The sequence below is a fragment of the Equus quagga genome, chromosome 11 (assembly GCF_021613505.1).
Source record: "Equus quagga isolate Etosha38 chromosome 11, UCLA_HA_Equagga_1.0, whole genome shotgun sequence".
NCBI classification, from domain to species: Eukaryota; Metazoa; Chordata; class Mammalia; order Perissodactyla; family Equidae; genus Equus; species Equus quagga.
In genome coordinates, this window is record NC_060277.1 from 109,382,239 (window position 1) to 109,408,536 (window position 26,298).

At 46.5% G+C, this 26,298-nt stretch overlaps 1 protein-coding gene across 7 annotated transcripts; it reads right to left on the reverse strand.

Moving 5' to 3' along the window:
* Positions 1 to 516: 516 nt before the first annotated feature.
* Positions 517 to 22,539, reverse strand: CD300LF (CD300 molecule like family member f). 7 transcript variants are annotated; one of them, XM_046677740.1, is made up of 9 exons: positions 22,406 to 22,539; positions 7,933 to 8,262; positions 6,491 to 6,554; positions 5,560 to 5,672; positions 3,783 to 3,805; positions 3,314 to 3,463; positions 1,909 to 2,837; positions 1,753 to 1,812; positions 517 to 787 (listed from the first exon to the last, which is right to left on the reverse strand). In XM_046677740.1, exons 1-7 carry the CDS (start codon positions 22,446 to 22,448, stop codon positions 2,682 to 2,684), a joined length of 879 nt encoding a protein of 292 aa, XP_046533696.1. In that variant the 5' UTR covers positions 22,449 to 22,539; the 3' UTR covers positions 517 to 787; positions 1,753 to 1,812; positions 1,909 to 2,681. The 7 variants fall into 7 exon arrangements, with proteins under 7 accessions (XP_046533696.1, XP_046533695.1, XP_046533694.1 ...); XM_046677739.1 differs by having other exon boundaries at positions 3,347 to 3,463; positions 6,491 to 6,593; XM_046677738.1 differs by having other exon boundaries at positions 6,491 to 6,593.
* Between the last annotated feature and the right edge of the window lie 3,759 nt (positions 22,540 to 26,298).

The window sequence follows — 26,298 nt, forward strand, 5'->3', positions numbered from 1 at the left end:
AGGTGCCAATCTTTAAAAAAGTTTTTAAAAATTAAAAAATTAAAAAAATTAAAAACTCGGCAATAAAGCCACTTTATGCATAATAGTTAAAATGGCACAGTGACGCACTGGCCCAAGGCTTTCCCTTAGGACTTTTATTCCTATATTTCGACTCACTCTAACTTTGCTCTGCTTTGAGCCTTTCCATTCAAAGATCTCTCTGTAGGCCCTCCTTGCTCTGTAAATCCTGATACAGCCTGAGTTAAAAACAGTCCCACTCTGACGCAACCAGCTTAAATGACCAGCCCAAGAATGTGTAAGCTTGCTTGGGCTCGGCAAATTCCTCCAGGATGGCAAAACCCTTGAGATTCAAAGGGATCGTCTTTCGGGGATTGGGAGCAGGAGCAAAGAGTAGCGCACGCTGGGATGGCCATTCACCAAGGCCACGTCGCCCAGACCACTTGGGGTGTCCACAGCTGTGAGAAGTCAGGCTACTCCAGGACACACAGATAATGGCCCATTCAACACTTCTGCAGCCCCCATACCTGCTGGGGCACTTGCCTGTGACCCCAGGCATAGCTTGTCATTTCTTCCCAAGCCATGACTCCTTTCCCTGACACTTTATCCCAGCCCCCCCCAAAAGAGACCTGAGTGAGGTAAGAGACCTTAGTCCTCCAGTCGGGGAGAACCACGGCTCCTCGCGTCTCCCCTGGTTCCAGGCTGGGAGAGGGAAGTCTCTCCACTTCATGCTTCTGGGAAGTCGATCCTGAAATTCCTTCGGCTGCCCAGGTGGCCCAGTACTCCCTTCCTAGAATGATGGACACGGGTGCCCATGCTCCCGAAACCTTGCTCTGGGTTTGCAAGTCTGAAGCATCATGTTACTTATTCAGTCCATCAACATATAAACATTCAAGAACCCACCACGTGCCAGATGTTAAACTAGGCACAGGGGTACAGCAGTGAAGGAGACAAAGCCCCCACCTCAGGCAGCCCACAGCCTAGCGGAGAGGGGGAAATGATAAACCTACATGCCAGTAAGTCAGTAAGTTCGGGAAGTAGAAAATGCCAGGAGGGAAGTAAAAGACGGCAACGTGACAGAGGGGAATTCGGGGTGTAACAGGGGCTACTGCTGTTAGCATGATGAGGGAAGGTCGCTCTGAGAGGGGACGTTGAGCTGAGACATGATGATAAAAAGAAGCTAACTATTCACGTATCTGCGGGAAGAGCTTTCTGGAAACAAGGAAGAGCAAGTGCCAAGGCTCTGAGAAGGGAGCAAGGCTTATCTTGTCAGAAGAAAGGTCAGAGTGGATGGAGCAGAGCAAGTGAGAGGGAGGCAGGGAAGACCGGGTCAAAGGAACAGGCAGGGACCTGCGGATCCTGGGGCTTTGTGAGCTGCGGTAAAAGGCACCAGAAGGTGATAAGCAGGGAGTGATCAGGTCTGTGCTTGAAAAAGTTCACTCTGGCTGCTGGGAGGAGAATGGACTCGGGCAGAGGACAAAAGAGAATGGACTCCAGGCAGGGGACTGGATGGTTGCCTGGATGAGCCAGAATAGGATTTAGGACATATTCTGGAGGGAAGGCTGCCAGGACTCTAGAATAAAGACAGTAAGCCCAGCGTCTGTAAATACTTGCTAACCATCCCTGTGTGAGGGATGTACACACACACACACACACACACACCCATACACTGTCCTCCTTGTACACATAGCGCAGGGTGGTGCCCCAGACTCCAGATTCTGGAGCCAAAATGCCCAAGTTCAAATCCTAACTCACCCACGTCCTGGCAGGAAAACTTGGTAAGTCATTGAACCTCTCTGTGCCTCGATTCCTCATCTGTAAAATGGGGACAATAAGAAAGGTGCCCTCAAAGGGTTGTCGTGAGGATCAAACGAGTTACAGCAGGTAAAGCATTTAGGGGAGGGCACCTACCACATAGTGTATGTTTCCTGCTGCTGCTGTAACAAATTACCACAAATTTAGTGGCTTAATTAAAACAATACAAATTTATTCTCCTACAATTCCGGAGGCCAGAAGTACGAAATCAGTTCCACTGGGCTAAAGTCAAGAGGTCGACAGGGCTGGTTCCTTCTGGAGGCTCCAGGGGAGGGTCGCTTCCTTGCCTTTTCCAGCTTCTAAAGGCTGCGGCGGTCCTAGGCTCTGGCTGCCTCACTCCAACCTCTGCTTCCGTCATCTTGTGAACTTCTTACGTCCCACTTGTAAGGACTCTTGTGATTATATTTAGGGCACATCTGGATAATCCAGAATAATGCCTCTCCCTCACATCCTCACCTTTAGTACATGTGCACAGCCCGGTTTGCCACAGCAGGTAACATTCACAGGTCCTGGGGGCTAGGATGCAGATAATTTTGGGGGCCACTGTTCAGTCCACCATACATGGTAAGCAATAAATAAAGGTCGATTACTATTATAATCATTATCGCTGCTATTTCTCCCTCGGCAGCCCCAGAGCATAGCCCTAACCCCTCCCAAGCTGTGTGGGAGAGGGAGGGATGTGGCGAGATCCCTATCTGTCTTCCAAAAGCCCCCTGAGCCCAGGTCAGAGCTGGAGGTGATGCTGGCTGGATGAGGCAGAGGCCTCAGTCACCGGTTGAATCCATGAGAGGACTGGGGACAGAAGGTAGACGAGGCAGGAATGCGTCCACAGACCTCAGGTGGGGCTGGAGAGGGGCCTGGAGGCCAGGCTAAGGCTTCCTGATGGTGCTGTACTCTGTGGGCTCCCCGTGGCTCCCGCTGGGAATGTGTGCAACGAGATGGCTTGTGTTGCTGTAGGTTGGTTCCTGATCCAAGGTGTCCAAAGACCGAGCTGGATAGGAAATGTCCTCCCTCAGAAAGGAGTCCTGCAACAAAGATGCACTTGGCTCAGAGAAGCTGGCAGGAGGCTGTGCCCACCGGTGGAGGAAGCCTCGGGTGAGGCTGTGAGGATAGACCCTTCAGGGCTTCTGAAGTCCACTCCCAGGTCCTCCAGCTCCCCCTCCCTCCACTCTGCCAGGCACCCTGAGCTCCACGCCAGGGCAACACGTTTCCCATGGGATCCCAGGAGAAGGTCACTCGGCTTATCTGGGTCTCCCCTGCCCAACACAAAGGCCACGTTTGACCTATCTCTGAGTCCCCAGTGCTGATACCTGGTAAGGAGACACTTCCAAAAGCCAAAAGCATGCGGGACCTCTACAGGCAAGTCTATCAATGGCTGTGGCTTTTCCCAGCACCCACTTTCCTCCTCTGCACCCACACGGGCGAGAGAAAGCCCATCCTCAAAAGGAGGGCAGTGGTGGGTCTGGTTCCAAGCCCCACAGCAGCCCCACCAAGTACACACCATGGTGACATAGTCCCCTTCCACCTGGTCCACCTGGGCAGAGTAGGAGGGTTTTCTGGAGGCCTTCTTCCGCGAGGGGCCAGAGGAGGTTCCCGTGTGCTGCAGGGTCAGGTTCGCATAGCAGACGTCACTCTCCAAGGGCTGGAGCGCCTAGGAGAGGAAGCACAGGTTCCTCTTTCACCGTGGAACCAAGTCTGTCTGCTTCCCCGGGCACCCCTCTCCCAGCTTCCTCCCAGTCTCCCTCGCTGACCCCTCCCAGCCCTCCTCCCTTCTGGCAGTTTCCAGCACGCCCCACCCCATCCTCCCAGGGCCCTTTGCCAGGCCCTGCAGCTATGCCTGGAGTATATGGACCCTTTGGCACGTGGTTTGTCTGATACATCTGGACTTCGGTGCTCCTGGGAGATGGAAAATGAGAAAGGAGGGGAAGAGCTGTCTAGTGTCTCTGATACGACCTTGAGGACTCTCTTACCTGTTCTTGGGATATCTCAGGGGCTGAAAGGCAAAAACAATCAGAATTAGAAAGCCCCTCAGGTCTGGGAAAGAGCTGCACGGAAGAAAAGAGGTGAATTAGGCTCCAGGCTCAGAGAGAGGAGACTCAGTTCTAATTCTGACTCCTCAGATGACACCCTCTGTGACTTTGGTCACTTCACCTCTCTGAGCTTCCATTTCTCCACCTGAGAAATAAGGAGACCTCGGCCCACCTGTTCCCCACATCACAGAACCGTGTGATCAGCTGGTCAGGTGGCCCTGCCAGCCGTCAGCTCCCCTGGGATTAAGTTTCCTGCTGCACAATCCAGGCTCAGCCTGTCACTTCTGCTAGAGGCCCCACCTGTAGCCCCACTATTGCTCTACCTGGTTCATCACTAGGGACTCAGCTCAAAGTCAACCTGCCTTCCCTGGCTGCCCGGCTGTCTGCTCCCTCCCCGGCTCCCAGGGCACCTGATTGACACTGGCTCATCGCCTTTGTCCCACTGAATTCTGGTTAGCCTTCAGGTGGGCAGTGAGCTGCGGGCTGCTGGGTGGCTGAGCCCAGGCCTTCCTGGCATCCTAGTGCCAGCTGTGCCTCGCGCATGACGACACAATCAGTGAGAGTTGTCTGTGGAGATAGGATTGTTCCAAGCTGCCCTCCCATTGGAGGACGAGAGCTGGGAGGGCACAGCGTGGACCAGCTTTCAGGTGCTCGCTGCTTCTTGTTTCTTTTTGGCTCCCCTCCACTCCTTCCTGCTCCCTCTTGCCCTCTGCTTTAGAGACAACAAAGAAACAAGAAGTCTCTCCCTCGGTTTTTAGTTTCAAAGGTCTAGATACCGAGGAGCACAGAGTGTACTTAGAACTTAGGTCACAGTTGGTACCATGGAGAAAATGTAGTAAACAGGAGTCAGGCTCCCCTCCTCTCAGACTACAAGGCTCCCCAGGCTGCAGGGGGGCAGTGTGGGAGACGTCCCCATGAGAGCTTAGGTCCCAGTGGGTTCTGAGAAGGGGAGGGGGTGCAATCAGCATGAGAAGGTGGAAGTGGAGCCAGACAGGAAAAGGGTTTGGTTGAGTCCAGAGCTCATGACTGATGGGTGTGGGCTCATGAGCAAAGAGGCTCTTCCCTCAGGAGCAGATGTTCACAGGACCAGCTCGTGGCCTGAGAAAGGGCCGGGGCAGAGGAGGAGCAAAAGTAGGAGTCACAACCCACCTTTCTGATCAAACCCAGAGGACTCTGTGACGTGTGTATCTGTGCTCATGTGTGCATGTGTGCACATGTGTGTACATGGGGCGGGGAGGGCTATGTTGCATGTGCATACATGTGCATGTGTTCATTCCTCTGTGTGTGTATGTGTGCGCGTGTGTGTGTGTGTGTGTGTGTGTATCTGTGTCTCTCCCTGCCTCCATGTCAGCTCAGCACATCCTTGGCAACCACACAAATTCCACTGAAGTGTCTGGGCACCCTAGATGGATTGCCTGCCTAAGGCCATTGCCACCTCTGCCACCAAGAGCCAAATCAGGAAATAGAGAGGGAGGTGGGTCAGGAAGAAGAGAAGAGCAAGGAGGGATGTGTGGGTGGACAGTGCCAAAGCCCCCTGGGCTCAGCTACGAGCTCCAGGCCTCCCTCCAGCCCCTCTTCTGCCAGCTGCCAGTGGCCTTAGGGACAGTGCCCTCCAGATCGTGTGGGTAATCTCTTGGCCAGATGGCTCCCGGATGACAATGCCGGCCACTGGCCCCACACACTTCCACCCAGCCCAGCCCCAGCCAGGCCAACTCACCTTTCTCCCGTTGCTTCACCATTCTCCAAGCCAAGAGTGAAGCCGCCACCGAGAGAAGCAGCAACACCGCAAAGATGAGGGGAATGAGAACGCTGAGCTTCAGGGAGACACTGCTGGAAACAACAGAAGACACGCCGTGCATCCCGGTTCCCCTCCTGCCTTTGGGCCTTATCCCACCCACCCGCTAGCAGGGAGGGCCACACACCTTTTGACCTTTTGACCTGCAGGCCCGTGGTTTCCAGCCTGGGGACACCCGCTCCTGGGTGCCCTCAAAGACGGTTTTTTAAAAAAGGAGAGGAGGGCTCCACGAGGTGGTTTCAATGGGGCTCGAAGCCTCATAGAAACTGTATGGCGACAGGTTCTGAAAAGGTCCCCCGAGTCCTACACTTGCCCCCTGTACTAGGTTGAATAGTGTCCCCCACCCCTATAATTCCTGTTCACTCAGCACCTGTGAAGGTGACCTATTTGGAAATGACATCTTTACAGATGTAATTGAGTTAAAATGAGGTCATTCTACGTTAGAGTGGCTCTAATCCAATGACAGGTGCCCTTGTAAAAGGGAAATTTGGGCACAAGGACACACAGGGAGAAGTGCATGTCATGACAGAGGCAGAGATGGGAGCGATGCTGCCACAAGCAGAGGAACGCACGGATTGCTGGCAACCACCACAAGCTATGAGCGAGTCAGGGGACGGAGTCTACCTTTATAGACCCCAAGAAGGAACCAATCCTGCCGAGACCTTGATTTCAGGTTTCTGGCCCCCTCAGCTGTGAGAGCAAGTGGAAAGAGCCCCCAACATCCTCAATCTCTCAGAAGAAACTGAGGGTTCAGAGACAAGGTCTGGCCGGGACCTGGGACCACAAAGGATCCCCCATTAGAGAAGTCTGGGCCAAGTGGGCACAGGGAACAGCAGCATCAGAGCTGGCTTACCTGCTCTCGGAGTGGTGGCTGGTCACAGTTGGGGAGACTCGGGTCTCTTCTGGGGTGACTGGTGCTGTGGACATGGCAGTGGTGGTCGACGCTGTAGTTGGCGCTGGGCATACAGACCAGATTACACACTACTCTGCCTGCTAACACACCTGCAGCCCTGCACGTGCCTCTGAGTCTGGGGGCCTGAGGGCTGCCCTGGCCTGAGGAGCCTGGAGCAGGGCCATGGGGAGGGGCTGATAGCCTGGACCGCTCAAATCTCCATGGCCTCCAGGAGACGCAGAGCCTCAGAGGCAGGTGGGGCTGGGCACGGGTCCAGGGAGGACGTTGAGCAGGCCCTGGAAGGTGAGAGGTGGCCCAGGATGGCTCAGGACGAGGGAGTTGGAGTTCAGCTGGACTTAACACTCCTGCTGCTCATGACAAGGGCTCAGCCAATGCGTCACCCCGTCTTATTTATCCAGCAAGGACAGGAGCACAATAGGGGCTTGCCCAGTGGCCAACACATGCAAGATCTGTGACCTCTAAGGTCAGGACCAGCCCTGAACAAAATCATAAGGTTCGGGAAGAGCCTTTACTTTGGGCAAGTTATTAACCTTCCATGATGGGCACAGCTACTTCTCAGGAATATTGTCAGGATTCTATGAGATGACGACTGTGCTGCGCTTTGCCAGTACAACATGTCTCACAGGTTCCAGGGGTGGCGGCGACCCTGTGACATGTGCTCCCCCTTTGCCACAAGTGTGCCGTGGGCTGGTACTGCCTGTCTGAGGGTCAGCAGAAGCAGAGCCCAACAGAGGGACTTGTGAAAATTGAGGCACTGGGACCTCTGAACTGCCCCTCTCAGGAGTGCTTGCATTCGAGAAGGACTTAGGAAGAGAACACCACTAAGTCCAGACATGTGAATGGCTCGTGATGGGATTTCAGACACCAGAAATGCAGCCTTTCGACTGTGGAGGTCTTTCCAGACCTCAGCAATTAACTACAGCATCACGACTGTGCTGGGCCTCTTTCCCCCGAGACTAGATATGGAATGGGGACAGCAGCTATGAAGTCCCAGCCCCAAACTCCACAAATAGCAGGGACATCTGAGCTCTAGAGGTCCCAGAAGAGCATTGGCAGTTGTTGGGTGGGGTCTCTGGGTCCCATGGAAGAGGGTGCCTTTGGCCCATGGGCTGAAGCTGGGACCATCGCCTTGATCTCTACAGGCAATAGACTCAGGCACTGAGCTGTGCAGAGGAAAAGCATGTGCCTAGAAAGGATTGAGCCCATCCTGGAGGAGGCCCTGGGAGCCAGGAGAGCATCTAGAGAGGCCCTGCCTCTCCCGATCCCAGGCGGTCAGTCAGGGAGACCTCAGGACTCAAGCGCCCTCTATGACAGTTTACTCTGACCTCAGGGACCAGAACAGAGCAGGCCCTGAAGAGACACATCCAAACACACACTCTTACCTGGGTCAATGGTCACTTTAACTTGGAATCCCAGGTCAGTTCCAGTTCTCTCAATCCCACACCAGTAAGTGTCTGCATCGTCTCGCCTGAGCTCCTCCATGGTCACGGTGAACGTGAGGTTTCTCTGATCGTCCCTGATGGACACACGGCCCCGCTTCACCTCCTGCTCTGATCCAGTGGTTATAACAAGGATCTTGCAGCTAGTCCAATCAGCTCCTCGACACCACCACTTCCTGTGGGTCTTCCATCCTGGGCCGTAGTGACACCGCACGGTCAACGAGCCCCGCTCTGGGCCTCTCATTACTTTTGGACCCATGATGGCAAATGAGCCTGGAAAACACAAATCCATGTACCTGTCACCTCCTCCCCTGAGGGCAGGGCCACAGCGTCCTGCATTGCAAATAGCTCCAATAAATCCAAGAGCATGCTCAGGTGAATAGCAGTCGAGGAAGGAATGCACTTTCCACAAGACAGACCTTTTGTCCTTCAAAATTCTACTGGTAAAAACCACCAGGCAAATCACCTAAGAGCACAACTACGGACCTCAAAGATACAATAATGTGGACACTGAGCAATACTAGCTTCCTGTAATTCATCCTCTCCCCCATCTATAGCCGATAAATCTTTATATTCCCAGCAATGTCCTTTTGCAGCCATCTCTGTGTTATGCTGGTCTGATGGGGAGGAAATATCAGAGGATCCATTTCCACAGGAGAATGATTGCTGCCCTGACTTTGCACTGATGACCTCGGGAGGTCCAGCCAAAGCATCCACATCACGTGGCTGTGGAAAGCTTGTTCCTAATGGTTATGCTGTAGTCCACCACCCTGGCAGGAACGCCTTTGAAGTTGACCAGAACAGTGATGCTAAATGGTCTCCATGTGCTATAGAATGCATATCACACAGATCCCATTTTCTCCATTGAATAGCTTTGGTTCCTTTGTCAAAAATCAAATAAGTGAGTTATTTATGCATTTTCCATTCTTTTCCATTGATTCATCTGTCTGTCCTTATGCCAATCCATATTGTCTTGAATACTACAGCTTTGTCATAAGACAGGTGCTGTAGAGTGAAGCAGCATTTTCTTATGATATATGTTCTTGTTCTTTCTTTCATTTTCTCACCTCTGAAAGAGTCAGGATACAGGGAAATGTTTCCCTACTGTAAGAGAAACAACACTCCAAGCATGATGAAAACTGGCGCTGACACTAGGCCTCGGCAATAGACACTGGGACATGGTGAAGACCTCAGCAATCTGGAAAGCAAATGACCCCTGCACAGTCCCATTCCACTGCAGCCCATTGTGCTCACGCAAGAAGTGAGCCATGTGGTTTCAGACCTTTTCAATTTTTTGGAGTAGCCAGAAATCTGAATTTTGTGTGGAACCTCTCAATTTTAAAGACTGGCTTAACTAGGAACAACAACAGTGATGCAGTGCAGGCCACGCAAACCCTGTCTGCCACTGAACCTGGCTGTCAGTGCTCAACTCCAGATCTATATTCAGACATAAGGCCCTTTCCTGTCATTTTTTCTGTGCTGTCTTTATCAGGGTTTGATATTAGAGACATGCTAGTTTCACCTACTTTTGAATTGCCTTCCTTCCCTTTGAAGTCCTTGACTCTCTCCACCCCCAACATCTTTTGTCTTTAGCTGAGGATGGCATTTAAGGGGAGGGCTTTAGCCATTTTGTCAAGTTAATCTGCTTTCCTGGGTTTCTCTCGTGTGTACATGTTATTAAAGTTTTGTCTGTTTTTCTCCTGTTACTCTGTTTCATGTCAACTTAATTTTAGGCTAGCCAGAAGAACCTTGAAGGGTAGAGGGAAATTTCTTCCCCCCATACAGTACTTACACAAACCTAGATGGTATAGGCTACTACACAACTAGGCCATATGGTACTAATCTTATAGGACCACCATTGTATACACAGTCCATCGTTGACCAAAATGTCATTATTCAGAGCATGACTGTATATCTCTCTGTATATATCAGAGATATACAGTCATGCATCCCTTAACAATGGGGACAGATTCTGAAAAATGTGTCATTAGGTGATTTCATCATCGTGCAAACATCATAGAGAGTACTTACACAAACCTAGAATGTATAGCCGATTACACACCTAGGCTGTATGGTACTAATCTTATGGGACCACTATCATATATGTGGTCTGTCATTGATTGAAATGCTATTAGGTGGTAGATCACTGTACTAGAGATTATCTGAAGAGATGAACAGATGAGAATTTTTAGCATTTTAAAGATGAAAAATGAGAAAGGACTTACCCCACCAGATATTAAAACAACATCAGCCCATAATAAAGAAACCAGCTTGGAAATCTAATGAGAATAGATAAACATATCAATAGAATAGAGTCAATAAGCTGTAAACAGACCTAGTCTATTGAAGAAGTTCACACACACCACAGAAGACTAGAAAGCTAAGTGAGGAGGGAAGGGTTATGGCATAAGCATTGCAGGATACTGTCACCTCTCAGCAAGCTTCACTTAGGTAAATTCAGGGAGTTTAAGGAGGTCAGCATAAAATAGCAAATCATTTTTTAAACTAGAAGAAAATAGATGTGAATCTTTATAAAATCTCTGAATTAAAGGGAGAACTTTCTAAACTTAAAATTAATGGGCAACACCCCCAGGATTGTGCATGTGAAAGAAAGTGCATCTCCTCCCACCTGGTACACCAGTTTGGCCAGTCAGCCAGAGTAAGGTACCCTCACCAGAGTACCTGCACATATGTTAGTAAAGCAGCAACTACAGGCAGGCAATTGCAGAAGGCCCTTGCCAGCATTGATACCAAAGGACAGGCACAGCTTCCAAGGATCATGGTGGGTTCAGAATACATAGCTCCTGCTCACCCCCCACAGTGACAGCAGGTGGAATCTGTGACCAGATACTACCAATATGCAAAGGCACAAATCCACCCCAGCAAATAATATGAGGATGTATATTAATACTCCAGACCAGAAGGAAAATGACAAGCACCCAGAAGTCAATCCTGAAGGCACAGAAATTTACAATCTAAATGACAGAGAATTCAAAATAGCTGTAAAAGAACTCCATGAGTTACAAGAAAATTCAGAAAGACAATTCAATGAAATCAGGAATAAAATTAATGAACAGAAGAATTATTCACAAAAGAGATTGAAACTATAAAGAAAAACCAATCAGAAATGTTGCAGATGAAAAACACAATGAATGAGATAAAGAAAAAACTGGAGTCCTTGAATAACAGAGCTGATATTATGGAGGACAGAATTAGCAATTTGGAGGACAGAAATATAGAAATGCTTCAGATGGAGGAAGAGAGAGAGCTAAGACTAAAAACAAATGAAGAAATTATCCAAGAAATATGTGACTCAATTAGGAAATGCAGCATAAGGATTATAGATATTCCAGAGGGAGAAGAGAGGGAGAAAGGAGCAGAAAGCTTGTTCAAAGAAATAATAGCTGAGAACCTCCCAAACCTGGGGAAGGAACTGGAACTACCAGTAAAAGAAGCCAATAGAACTCCTAATTATATCCATGTAAAAAGACCTTTTCCAAGGTATATATTAGTAAAACTGGAAAAAGTCAATGACAAAGAAAAAATATTAAGAGCAGCAAGGCAGAAGAAAATAACTTACAAAGCCACCCCTATCAGGCCTTCAGCAGATTTCTCAGCAGAAACCTTACAGGCTAGGAGAGAGTGGAATGATATATTCAAAATTCTGAAAGATAAAAATTTTAGCCAAGAATACTCTATCCAGTAAAAATACCCTTCAGATATGATGGAGAAATAAAAACTTTCCCAGATGAAACAAAGCTGAGGGAGTTCATTGCCACAAGACACCCCCTACAAGAAATGATGGAGAAGGCCCTCAAATACCTGAAAAAAAAAAAAGCATTTACAAAGCCTTGAGCAAGGAGATAAATAGGCAGAGAAAATCAGAAAATTGCAGCTATCAGAACAGGTTAGCAAACACTTAATTATAACATTAAAGATAAAGGGAAGGAAAACATAAAAAAAAAACTATAATCTCATTATTTTAACCACAAACTAACAACACAAAATGGAATAAGTTGTGACAACAATAACTTAGAAGGGGAAGAGAAATAGGATGGAACCCACTTAGACTAAGGAAATAAGAGGTTAACAGAAAATGGACTATCTTATCTACGAGATTTTTTTTACACAAACCTCATGGTAATGACTAAACAAATAATCAGAACAGAGACACAAATGATAAATAAAGAAAAAACTGAGAAAACCACCATAGAGAACTACTTAATTGAATTGGTAGTCCAAAATACATGGGATGAGAAACAAGAGAAATACAGAACAACTGGAAAACAAGTGATAAAATGGCATTGTTAAGCCCTCATATATCAATAATCACTCTAAACATAAATGGATTGAATTCTCCAATCAGAAGACACAGAGTAGCTGGATGGATTAAAAAACAAAATCCAACAATATGCTGCCTTCAGGAAACACATGTCAGCTCTAAAGACAAACACAGGCTGACAGTGAAGGAATGGAAGATGATACTCCAAGCTAATGGCAAACAAAAGAAAGAAGGTGTTGCCATACTTATATCAGACAAAACAGATTTCAAGACAAAAAAGGAGATAACGACAAACAAACACACAGCAACAGAGATTGGACTGGTGGTTACCAGAGAGGAGGAGGGGAGGGCAAAAGGGGTGATTAGGCACATGTGTGGTCATGGATTATAATTAGTTTTTGGGTGGTGAACATGATGTAGTCTACACAGAATTTGAAATATATTACAGTGTACACCTGAAAGTTAAATAATGTTATAATCCAATGTTACTGCAATAAAAAATAAAAATTAAATAAAAGATTAAAAAGGCAATGAGAGACAAAGAGGGGCAGTATATAATGATAAAAGGGACACTCCACCATGAAGACATAATACTCATTAATATACATGCACCCAACACAGGAGCACCAAAATATATAACGCAACTATTAACAAACCTGAAAGGAGATATTAACAAAAACACAATAATAGCAGGGACCTTAACACCCCACTTACATCAATAGATAGATATCCAATAGAAAGTCAACAAGGAAATAGTGGAATTAAATGAAAAAGTAGACCAGACGGACTTAATGGATAGATATAGAACTCTCCATCCAAAAACAGCAGAATATGCATTCTTCTCAAGTGCACTTGGAACATTCTCAAAGATAGACCATATGTTGGGAAACAAGGCAAGCCTCAATAAATTTAAGAAGATTGAAATCTTATCAAGATTCTTTTCCGACCATAATGCTGTGAAACTAGAAATCAACTGCAAGAGAAAAGTTGGGAAAGTGACAAATGTGTGGAGACTAAACAACATGCTACCGAACAACCAATGGATCATTGGAGAAATTAAAGGAGAAATCAAAAAATATCTGGAGACAAACGAAAATGAAAATACACCACAGCAGCTCATATGGAATGCAGCAAAAGCAATCTTAAGAAGGAAATTCATAGCAATACAGTCCCACCTTAACAAACAAGAAAAATCTCAAATAAGCAATCTTAAACTACACCTAACAGAGCTGGAAAAAGATGAACAAGCAAAGCCCAAAGTCAGCAGAAGGAGGGAAATAATAAAAGTTAGAGCAGAAATAAATGAAGTTGAAACAACGAAAAAAAAAAAAACAGTAGAAAGGATCAATGAAACTAAGAGCTTCTTCTTTGAGAAGGTAAACAAAACTGACAACCCTTAGCCAGACTCATGAAAAAAAAAAAGAGAAGGCTCAAATAAATAGAATTAAAAATGAAAGAGGAGAAATTGCAACGGATACAACAGAAGTACAAAGGATTATAAGAGAATAGTGTGAAAAACTATATGCCCACAAATTGGACAATCTAGAAGAAATGGATAAATTCTTAGACTCATACAACCTCCCAAAACTGAGTCAAGAAGAAATAGAGAATCTGAATAGACCAATCACAAGTAAAGAGATTGAAACAGTAATCAACAACCTCCCAAAATATAAAAGTCCAAGACCAGATGGCTTCTCTGGAGAATTCTACCAAACATTCAAAGAAGATTTATTACCTATTCTTCTCAAACTATTCCAAAAATTACAGATGACAGAACACTTTCTAACCCATTTTATGAGGCCAACATGACTCTGATCCCAAAGTCAGACAAGGACAACACAAAGAAGGAAAATTACAGGTCAATATCGCTGATGAACATAGATGCAAAAATCCTCTACAAAGTATTGGCAAACCAAATACAGCAATATATTAAAATGATCACACACCATGATCAAGTGGGATTTATACGAGGGACACAGTGATGGTTCAACATCTACAAATCAATCAATGTAATATACCACATTAACAAAATGAGGAATAAAAACCACATGATCATCTCAATAGATGCAGAGAAAGCATTTGACAAGATCCAACATCCGTTTATGATAAAAACTCTCAATAAAATGGGCATAGAAGGAAAGCACCTCAACATAATAAAGGCCATATATGACAAATTCACAGCCAACATCATACTTAACAGGGAAAAACTGAAAGCCATCCCTCTGAGAACAGGAACAAGACAAGTGTGCCCACTCTCGCCACTCTTATTCAACATATTACTGGAGGTTTTGGCCAGAGCAATTAGGCAGGAAAAAGAAATGAAGGGTATCCAAACAGGCAACAAAGAAGTAAAACTCTCGTTGTTTGCAGACAACATGATTTTATATATAGAAAACCCTAAAGAATCCATCAGAAAACTATTAGAAATAATCAACAATTACAGCAAAGTTGCAGAGTACAAAATCAACTTACAAAAGTCAGTTGCATTTCTGTACTCTAATAACGATCTAGTGGGAAGAGAACTCGAGAATACAATCCCATAGCAACAAAAAGAATAAAATATCTAGGAATAAATTTAACCAAAGAGGTGAAAGACCTATACACTGAAAACTATAAGACATTATTGAAAGAAATTGAAGAAGACATAAAGAAATGGAAAGATATTCCATGCTCATGGATTGGAAGAATAAATATAGTTAAAATGTCCATGCTACCTAAAGAAATCTACAGATTCAATGCAATCCCAATCAGAATCCCAATGACATTCTTCACGAAAATAGAACAAAGAATCCTAAGATTCATATGGCGCAACAAAAGACTCTGGATAGCTAAAGTAATCCTGAGAAAAAAGAACAAAGCTGAAGGCATCACAATCCCTGTCTTCAACATATCCTGCAAAGCTGCAGTAATCAAAACAGTATGGTAATGGTACAAAAACAGACACACAGATCAATGGAACAGTATTGAAAGCCCAGAAACAAAACCACACATCTACGGACAGCTAATCTTTGACAAAGGAGCTAAGAACATACAATGGAGAAAGGAAAGCCTCTTCAATAAATGGTGCTGGGAAAACTGGACAGCCACATGCAAAAGAATGAAAGTAGACCACTATCTTGCACTATACACAAAAATTAACTCAAAATGTATTAAAGACTTGAATGTAAGACCTGAAACCATAAAACTCCTAAAAGAAAATATAGGCAGTACACTCTTTGACATCCATCTTAGCAGCATCTTTTCAAATACTGTGTCTACCAAGGCAAGAGAAACAAAAGAAAAAATTAACAAATAGGTCTGCATCAGACTAAAAGCTTCTGGAAGGCAAAGAAAACCATGAACAAAATGAAAGGACGACCCACCAATTGGGAGAAAATATTTGCAAATCACGTATCTAACAAGGAGTTAAGGGGCTGGCCCAGTGGCGCAGTGGTTAAGTTCGCACATTCCGCTTCTCTGCGGCCCTGGGTTCGCCGGTTCGGATCCCGGGTGCGGACATGGTATGCCATGATGTGGTAGGTGTCCCACATATAAAGTAGAGGAGGATGGGCACAGATGTTAGCCCAGGGCCAGGCTTCCTCAGCAAAAACGAGGAGGACTGGGAGTAGTTAGCTCAGGGCTAATCTTCCTCAAAAAAAAAAAAAAAACAAACCAAGGAGTTAATATCCAAAATATCTAAAGAACACATAGAACTCAACAACAAAAAAACTAAACAACCCGATCAAAAAATGGGCAGAGGCTATGAACAGACATTTTCCCAAAGAAGATATACAGATGGCCAACAGACACACGAAAAGATGTTCAACATCACTAATTATTAGGAAAATGCAAATCAAAACTACAATGAGATATCACCTCACACCCATCAGAATGGCTATAATCACCAAGACAAAAAAATAGCAAATGTTGGAGAGGATGTGGAGAACAGGGAACCCTCATCCACTGCTCGTGGGAATGCAAACTGGTGCAGCCACTATGAACAACAGTATGCAGATTTCTCAAAAAATTAAAATTAGAAATAACATATGACCCAACTATCCCACTACTGGGTATTTACCCAAAGAACTTGAAATCAACAATTAAAGAGACTTATGCACCCCTATAATTCATTGCAGCATTATTCACAATAGCCAAGATGTGGAAGCCAACCAAGTGCCCACCGACTGATGAATGGATAAAAAAGATGTGGCATGTATATACAATGGAATACTACTCAGCCATAAAAAAGACAAAATCCTCCCATTTACAACAACATGGATGGACCTTGAGGGTATTATGTTAAGCGAAATAAGCCAGACAGAGAAAGACAAACACCGTATGATTTCATTCCTATGCGGAAGATAAACCAATACATGGACAAAGAGAACAGATTAGTGGTTACCAGAGGGGAAGAGGGTTGGGGTTTGGCATAAGGGGTAAAGGGGCACATTTATGGCAACTGACAAATAATAATGTACAACTGAAATTTCACAATGTTATAAACTATTATGACCTCAATAAAGTAAAAAATAATTTAAAAAATTAATGGCGACATCACACAAGAGTCAGTAAATTTGACTATATCCAAATGTAACACTTGGACGTACTAATAAAAAAGACTGAGAAGGCGAGGAATAGACCGGGAGAAATACGTAGAACAAATAACATAGAAAAGGATTAATACCCTTTCTCTTTCTAAAGCATACAGACAAGAAAGACATTAAGACCTCATATGGGAACTGATAAGGGATAAGACAACACAAGTCACAAAGAGAAAATTCAGGTGGATAATAAAATTTGAAATGTTCAATTTAATCTAGCAAATAAAAACATTCTAAATGATGTCATTTTCACATATCAAACGAACCAAATTTTTATGACTAACATACTGCTGACGTGGCTGGGGGGGAACGGGCACGCTGAGAAGCTGCTGGTCGGGATGGAACTGGTCGAGCCCGTGCAGAAGCAGCAGGGCAGTCGTACGTACCAAAAACACTCACGCCCTTTGCTCCAGTAATTACATTTCTAGGATTTGGTCCCTGGGAAATAATCAGAGAGGCTAACAAAAATGTGTGCACAAAGATTCATTACATAATTACATATAATAGCAAAAACAAAGAAAAAAAGGTTAACCTATCCATTAGGGAAGTAATTAAGTATAAAATGAAATAGAATGCAGACACTGATATATACTTAGAAATATTTTTAATTATGTGGAAATCTTCATATGAAGTGAAAATGTTTTTTTAAATATCATATATAATATAATCTCAACAAAGTTTTAAAATATGCATAAAGGGGCCAGCCCGGGGCATAGTGGTTAAGTTCCCGTATTCCGCTTCAGCGGCCTGGGGTTCGTGGGTTCAGATCCTGGGCATGGACCTACACACAGCTTATCAAGCCATGCTGTGGCAGTCGTCCCACATAGAAAGCAGAGTAAGATGGACACGGATGTTAGCTCAGGGTTAATCTTCCTCAAAAAAAAAAAAAACAATATGCATAGAAAAAAGATTAAAAGGAAATAAGTCAAAATGTTAACAAATGGTTGCCTTAGGCATTAAGATTATGGACCCACTTTTTTCTATGTTTCCTAATTCTTCATTTTTTTCTGTACTTTCCTAAGTATCAACAATTACTACTTATCACTTTGAAAATCATAGAAAAAGAATCTAGGGCCTGGTCAGGGCTGTTTAATGGTGTGCTAGGCAGAATGATGACTCCCCAGGATGTCGACGTCCTAAACCCCAGAACAGGTGAATACGTTTAACCTTCCATGGCACAAAGGGACTTTGCAAATGTGATTCAGTCAAGGGTCTTGAGATGGAGAGATTATCCCGGATTATCCTGGTAGGACCAATACAATCACAAAGGTCCTTATCAGAGGGAGGCAGGGGGGTCAGAGGCACAGAAGGAGAGGTGATGATGAAGCAGAAGTTAGAGTGATGTGGGGCCACACGCCAAGGAATGCCGGCAGCTTCTGGAAGCTGGAAAAGTCAAGGAATCAGATTCTCCTACTACAGCCACCAGGAAGAATGCAGTCCAGTTGACCCATTTTATTTTAGACTTCTGACCTCCAGGCTGTAACATCATAAACTTGTGTGGTTTTAAGCCACTCAGTTTGTGGTGATATGTCCCAGGAGTCCTAGGAAACTAATACAGAGGGCCACTCCATCCTTAGTTGCCCTGTTAGACAATCTCACCTGAGCATTTGGTATTGGGCCTGACTCTGGAACCATCTTCTCCACTCACTTCTTGGACCTCACTATCCAGGCGCTCGCTCCCTATCAAGCTCAGCAGAGCACGGGTCCTGCCGTCTGAACCCTCCCGACACAGAAGGCAGCCCTGAGTTCTAAGGAGCAGCATCCTCCTCAGGCATGGTTACTCATGGCCTAGATGATCAGGAATAACCTTAGATCAGGAGGAAACTGAGCCCCAGGAGGAGGTGACTGGCTCACCATCCGTGAGTGACAGTCAGGACCGGACCCCATCTCCAGCATGGCACAGGACATCAGCTAGTCTCCACTCTGGGTCGGCACATCTGGGGTCTTATCCTTCTCTGCCACCACTTAGGGTGAGGCTTAAGTTGGACAAGGCAGATCATTTTTCTCTGAAAAAATAGGATAATTAAAAATATCTTCCTTTTTCACAGAAAATGAATGCTTTAAAGACCAGTGGGAACTTTCTGGTTGATTTCCTTTTCTTGTGCACAGTCATACATCGCTTAACAACAGGGACATGTTCTGAGAAATGTGTTGCTAGGCAATTTCATCATTGTGCGAACATCATAGCATGTACTTACACAAACCTAGATGGTGCAGCCCACTACACACCTGGGCTACATGGTACTAATCTTACGGGCCCACCATCAGATTTGTGGTCTGTCATTGACTGAAACATCCTTATGTAGTGCATGACTGTACTTTTAAAACAATGAACTCTTCGGAAGAGGGAAGCAGCGCCAGGGAAATTCGTTACTTGTGACTGGAAGTTCCGTGGTGAGAGGTGGCATAGAGGTGCACATGAGCAAGCGGGTTCCTATCAGCACACAGCTGTGCCTGCTCGCTTGAGACGGATATTCCCCCTCTGCCTCGATCATGCTCAAACCACAGGCGCCCACACACACACCCCAGCACTACTCTCACTTCTGCTCACCGTCAAGTTCCCTATTTCCAGATATCAGTGAAAAAAAGCATTCCTTTATATGCACATATATGTCTTGCCAGTTTGCCTCCTAACATCTCACTCAAAGTCTGCCTTCTCCATTTCTACGCCAAAACTCAGGGCTGAGCATCCACAAACCACGCCCAGCTCTGCCTTTGCCAGTCTTGTGGTCCTGGATGTGTCACTTTCCTCCCCTAAGACCCTCTCCACAAAGAGATAGTCACGTCCTCCCAATCTGCCCCACCAGGCTGTTCCGAAGCAGGGAACAAAGCCACACCGGCCTTTCTCTTCCTCAGACTTGCCACAGCCAAGCTCATTTCACATCGGAGCCTTGGCACTTGCTGCTCCCTGTGCCTGGAAAGCTGTCCTCAAGCTTACATGCCTGCTCCTTCTTGTCTTCCAGGCCCCAGCTTGGACGTCTCCTGCTCATAGGGGTGCTCTCAGCCCACGCCATCCAAGCACTGCCACCGCCCCCTGGGGCTCCATGAGTCGGGGCACCTAGCTCGGCTTTCCCCATGGCACACATCACTTCTTGGAAGTATCATTTTCATTTCTATGACTGATGAAACGAGCGATCAGATTAGACCATGGAAATTGTCACAACTCACAAAGGGCTTGCTGGTTGCCACAAACTTCCTTCCAGAGCCTCAGATCTGCACACATGCCGAATGCTGCCTAGAAAATTTCTCAGAACTCCCCTGCTTCCACGTCTTCCTCTGCTCCTTGGTTATTTTCTTATTGAGACACAATTCACACACCATACAATTCACCCCTTTACAGTGTACAATTCTGGTTTTTAGGACATTCACAAAACTGTGCAAACATCACCACTATCTAATTCCACAACATTTTCATCACCCCAGAAAGAAACCCCACTCTTCCCTACTCTCTCCCCAGCCCCCTCGCCACCCCTGGCAACCACTAATCTGCTTTCTGTCTATATGAATTTAGGTATGTTGGACATTTCATATAAATGGAATCATACGATATATAGCCTTTTGTGTCTGGATTCTTTCACTCAGCGTAATGTTTTCAAGTTTCACCCACCTTGAAGCCTGTATCAGTATTTGTTGCTTTTTACAGCTGAATAATATTCTATTGTATGGGTATGCCATATTTTATTCATCCGTCTGTCAGCTGATGCAGATTTATGTTGTTTCCACTGCTTGACTGTTAGGAACAATGTTGCCATGGACATTTGCATACAAGTTTTTTCATGGACATTTGTTTTCAATTCCCTTGGGTATGTACCTAGGAGTGGGCTTGCTGGGTGATGTGGTAACCACATGTTTGACATTTTGAGGAATGCCAAATTGTTTTCCAAAGTGGCTGCACCATTTTACATCCTCATGAGCAATGTGTGTCCTCTCCAGTTAATGTTAAGAGTCTCAACCGTTCAGTTCTATGAAAGTAGAAAGAGAAAAAAATGGTCTGTGTTGACAGGGGGTGGGGATCATATCATTTCCTCTCCACTAGGTACATTCACTCATTCGACTAATATTTACTATTCATCTAATCTGTACCTGGTATGGTTGTTAGGTACAAAAAAATTCCTGCTCACCTGAAACTTACATTCTATCAAGGTGGGGGAAGGGAGGGAAAAAACAATGGAGAAAAATAATGCAAGGAAATTGCTATTTTAATTGGGGTCATCAATGAAAGACTCAGTAAGAAGCAAAGACATGAAGGATGTGAGGGACTGGAGCCTGTGGCTATCTGGGGAAGAGTATTCTGGGCAGAGAGAACAGCAAGTGCAAAGGTCCTGAGGCAGGGGTGTACCCTAGCATGTTCAAAGAACACCTAAGAGGCCAGTGCAGTTGGAGTGGGTTGAGCCAGGGGGAGCAGAGAAGAAGAGGAGACCAGGGAGATGACGTGGAGGGGAACCAGATGATGAGCACCTTGTAGCCTCTGTAAGGACTCTGGATTTTTACTCTGAGTAGGATGAGAGGTCATTGGAGCATTTTGACCAGAGGAGAGACAGGATCTGGCCCACAATTTCAAAGGATCTTTATGGGATATGAGAGAAGAGATGGCTTCCCCCCCAGGTTTTGCCTGAGCCCCTAGACAGATGGCGTTCCCAAACACAAAGATGAGAGAGAAAGAAATTTGAGGGGGAAGATGTGGTCAGGTCATGTTTGAAATGGCATCATCTGAGTGGAGCTGTTGAATGGGCAGCTGGACAGAAGATTCTGGAGTCCAGGGGCTATCCAGGCTGGGTATAAAAAATTGGGAGTCATCTGTACAGAGATGGTATGTATAGCCAGGAGAGGGGTTGAGATCAACAAAGGAGTAACTCTAGACCAAGAGGAAGCCCAAAGACTGAGCCCTGAGGCCCTCTAACACTTCAAAGTCAAGAAAATCCCCTTAATTTGTTGTTTTACTGTTGAAATTTACTTGAGCCCTCAGTCTCCGCTCACATCTCAGCCCCTCCTTTCCTCTTTGTCCCGACCAAGCTCACCTCCTCTTGACTTTTCCTGTCCCTCAGAAACTTTTCTATTTCCTTCCAAGCCAAATGCCTAGAATCTCCCCTCTCTCCCTGTCTGGCAAACTCCCTGCTTTCCTTTCTTCAAAGCCCCCTCCACCCTCACTTCTTCCTCGAAGCCTTCCCTTGCTCATAATGCATTCCAGAGGGTCACAGTGCCTGAGCAAGTATTCACCAGCTGTCCTGAGCAACTAGGGCTCCTCTGCTTGTCCCTGACGAGTGGGGCTCATCAGCCCATCCATTTTCCGCCCCTGGATGGTCAGGAATGATGCCTTGTACTGGGTTCATTATGAAGGCCATGCTCCATACTTCTGTGTTGGCAACTGTGGGCACTAAAACACTGGGTGAGTGACTGAGTGGGTCAAACACACGGGCTCCTTACTTGAAGGAACTTCCTAGAATGGGGTCAGCTTCTCAGAAGGACACTTGGCTGGAACCTCTCCTCCCTCTGCCAGCCGCTTCCTCCTGCCTGATAAGCGTTTCCCACGAGTACAGACCCAGGCCCCACTCACCTGACAACCCGAAGAGGAGGAGAAAGAAGAGCAGCAGGTGCATTTTCTCTTCACACAGGTTCCCCTGGGTCAAGCCTGCCAGCAAGAGCCAACTACGGACTGGACTCCCTCATCTCCCAAGCCTTCTGCTTTTGCTCACTCTCGCTCTTACACTTCCTCCTTCAGACACTTCCCACTGGTCAATAAAACTAAAAGAGGAAGGAGGTGGGATGGGTGAAATTTCAAGGCAGTTAGCAACGCAACAAGTCGTAGTGATCATGAATAAGCTTTTGAGAAATACCTCCCTGCTCAGAGCCATGATGGGTTCTCTAAAAAGAGACCTTTGCAGCTGCTTCTTGGTCTTGTGGAGACTTGCAGACACAGACCCACTGGGTTTGGTTCTTACACAATCCTTCTGCCTGGTGGGAAGACCGGGGCAGGGAGAACCCAGCTTCATCAGAGACATCTTAGAGAGCCAAGGCTGATGGACACAATGCCCTAAACATGGAATTGCATGTGTAGCCAGATTCTTGAAAGTCCAGAAGGTCAGGAGGTCAACCATATTAAGGAGAGCTTGGGTCCAAGTCAGAAAGCCAGAGGGGAGATTCTAGACCAGAGAGTGGCATAAGGGGGTGAGGGGTAATCAAAACCCAGACTACACAGAAAGGAGCTCGAAGAGTAGAGGCATGTGAGAAGGGAACTACTGGTCAAATGGGCAAGAGGGGCTCCTGTCCCAAGAACATACCAGAAACTCTTACTGCTGTGCCCCAGCCCGTGGATATTGACACCAGCCTGAATCCTCCAGAAACTTGTCAGTTATATCGGGGCTCCTTCCCAAAGAAACCAGCTCATTGCTCATGGCTGTTACCCCCTCGCTCCGCGCTCCCATGTTATAACAAGTGTCTTGCAAAGCTGGAAGAGAGGAAGCACCTGCTCTCTGGGTCTCGCTCCCTTCTTTCTGACAACCTTGTGCCCATCCCCCGCCCCCCTCCCCATCGGGGTCTCAGTGAGCCCTTGGGGTAGGAAAATATAGGGCCTGTCTCATATTTTGCTCCTGGAACCACTTTTGCAATGTGTCACACACACCCTATGACTTCTTGAGAAGCAAGTGAGTCCCAAGGAGGGACAAAAGCCCCTCACATTGTAATCAGGAATGAGTAGGTGTGCAGGAGGGTTATTTGCATGGAAAAACACAGCAGCTGATAAGCCGAGGCTTTTCCAGGATGTGGTCAGAGACTGCCTTTCTCTTTACATATCTCCAGACCGTAAAGTAAGGTCCACAATACGGGGTGAGGGCCCGTCAGCCCCTGGTCCCCACTGCTCAGCAAGCCTGTCCTCTGCCCAGGGCACTGTCTAGTTACGCTGAGAGACAGCGGGCCTCTGCAAACAGGGACCCATTTGGCTTCCAGGGGAAATGGCCGAGGAATTAAGAAAGATGGGACAGCCCTGAAAAACAAGGGGGCAGATGTTTTGTGGGTTGTAGGATGATCTTTCCTTTCCTAGGCATGGGAAGTAAAGAGTGAACAGCATCGGAGTTGCTCACACTTCTGCTGTGGCCCAACCCCCTGGTCCCAGGCCCTCCCGGGCCCAGCTTACCCAAGGAGGACTCCCCTTTGATCAAGCACAGAGGCTCATCCGAGTGTCCCTGAGCCGTGGCAAGACTGCTCCTCTAAACCAGTGCCTCTGGGGACTACAGGAGAGTCAGCCTATTCTAGAGGCCTGCGTTCGCAAAGACCCATCTGGGGCCCAATCCTGGCTTGGCCATTGACTTCCGCAGGAGTCAGCTAGCCGGGGTCTCCAGGCCTCCACAGCCCCATCTGTGAAACAACAGATTGGATGGATCATCTGAGATTGCCCATGCCCTAAAGCACCTGTGTGTATGTGTGCATGACGAATAGGAGTCCTTGTGTATGTGTGCACGTGTATACATGCCTGTTTGAGCACACATGTGGGGTGTTCCTGTTTGTATGCAGGCATACGTGTGGGAGCTATGTGTATACACGTATACTGCACTGTGTGTGCCAGTGCTGTGTACGCGCACGTGTGTTGTGTGTGCATGTATACATCATGTGTGTGCTATGGCGCATTGTGTGTGCACGCGTATTGTGTGTGTTGATGCATTCATTGGGTTCTCCTGGTTGCAGGAAACAAAGACTTGCTCAAGCTACTCCTCTTGGTCCCGTTGGACTTACAAAGTACAGGCCATCTTTTCAGAACCCCATCTGTTCGTAGAGGGAGGAGCTCCTATATTGAAAGGGCTGGTTTTGTTGGGTCTCTCTCACTCTGGAATAGAAGGTCCACGAGAAATTGGTTGCAAGGCCCACTTGAGAATTAGAAAACCAAAGTCTAAACCAGGTGGAACTGAAGAAAACCAAGGAACTAGGCCTCTCGGTGGACGAGCAACAGGAAACAGCCTTCAGCCAGACTTCATCAGGACCAGAGCAGACAGTGGCCCAGAACGCAGGCACCTTGGGGCTGGAGGGGCTTCGCTGGGCTCTGCGCCAGCGTGACAGTGGCGCTGCTGCAGTCCCATGCACGGCTCCACTCAGTGGGGCTTCTAGCTGCTCACTTCTTCATGAGAGTGAGGAAAAGGCAGATTTGCCATGAAGCTAACGGAGCTTAAACGTCAGCACCCCTCACCTGATCAGGCTCCTTTCAAAGCCCTTTATCAAATTTTGTGTTCGTAATTTGCGGATCCTTTTTCTTAAAAAGGGCCCCGATGCTGTATAAGCTTCAGGCCTGTGGTAGATGGTCCCATCCTGGATAACCACCCTCTGACCCCAAACCTGTTCTCACTGAAGACGCGGAGTCTCTTTCTCCACTCCTTGAGTCTGGACCAGACCTGTGACCTACTCTGCCCAAGAAAATGCAGCGTAAGTGATGGTGTGCCAGTTCCAAGCCTCAGCCTGAGGAGGCCTCCTGCATTCCTCCCGCTCTCGTGCACACACCTCTGCTTCTGCCATGAGAACACACCAGGCTAGCCACTGGGTGGGTTGAGAGACACATGGAGCAGAGCCAAGCTGCCCCAGCCAGCAGGCAGCTGACACTCAACGCACAAGAGAGCCCACCGGAGACCAGAAGCACCACCTAGATTAAACTGCAGACTCACACACTCGTTGTAGGCCAGTGAGTTTGGGACAGTTCCTTGCAGCATTATTGTGACAATAGGAACTAAAAGAAGACCCCACAAACCTAGACCTTGCCTACAGCAGCTGCCTCACCCTCCACTCCGTACGACTTTAGCTGTTCCATGGCTTCTCCTCCCCTCTGCCCTTCTGACTTTCCCTAGCAGCTCTTCATGAATGGCCCCTCCTGCCCCCCGCTTCAAGACCCCCACCCACCTTTCTCCCCCTGATGTTGTTCAGATCAGAGCAGACCTTGGACCAATAGAGCCATCAGTGGCTTGTGATTCAAAACAACAAGTTGGTCTAAATTACAAAAGCAATACATGTTCATTTTAGGAAAATAAATTTTGAAATAAAGATAAGGTTTAAAAAAATTAATTTTCTCTAATCTCACCACTGAGATAATCACTTTTAACATTAAGCTTATGGTTTGCCCATCTTTGGTCTCTTCCTGCAGAAATGCCAGGTCACTGCAGAAATCAGACGGAGTCACCAATGGGTGAGCTCATGTCACTCATTGCTCAACAGATTTTCACTGCAAACACCGTCTACTTTGGAAAAAGATGTCCTATAAAACAAATATCACCAAGAAGGATGTTTTTAAAACTTTTGAGAGCCAGCTCGCATTTCTTTTTGGTGGAAATGCATCCAGGGACAGCAACCCCAACTCCTCTTGGTCACTTTGGACTTGCAAACCACAGACAATCTTTTCAGAAACCAACTTGTTCATCAGTGAAGGAACCTCTGTATTGAAGGACCAATTTTGTTGGGTCTCTCCCACTCTGGATT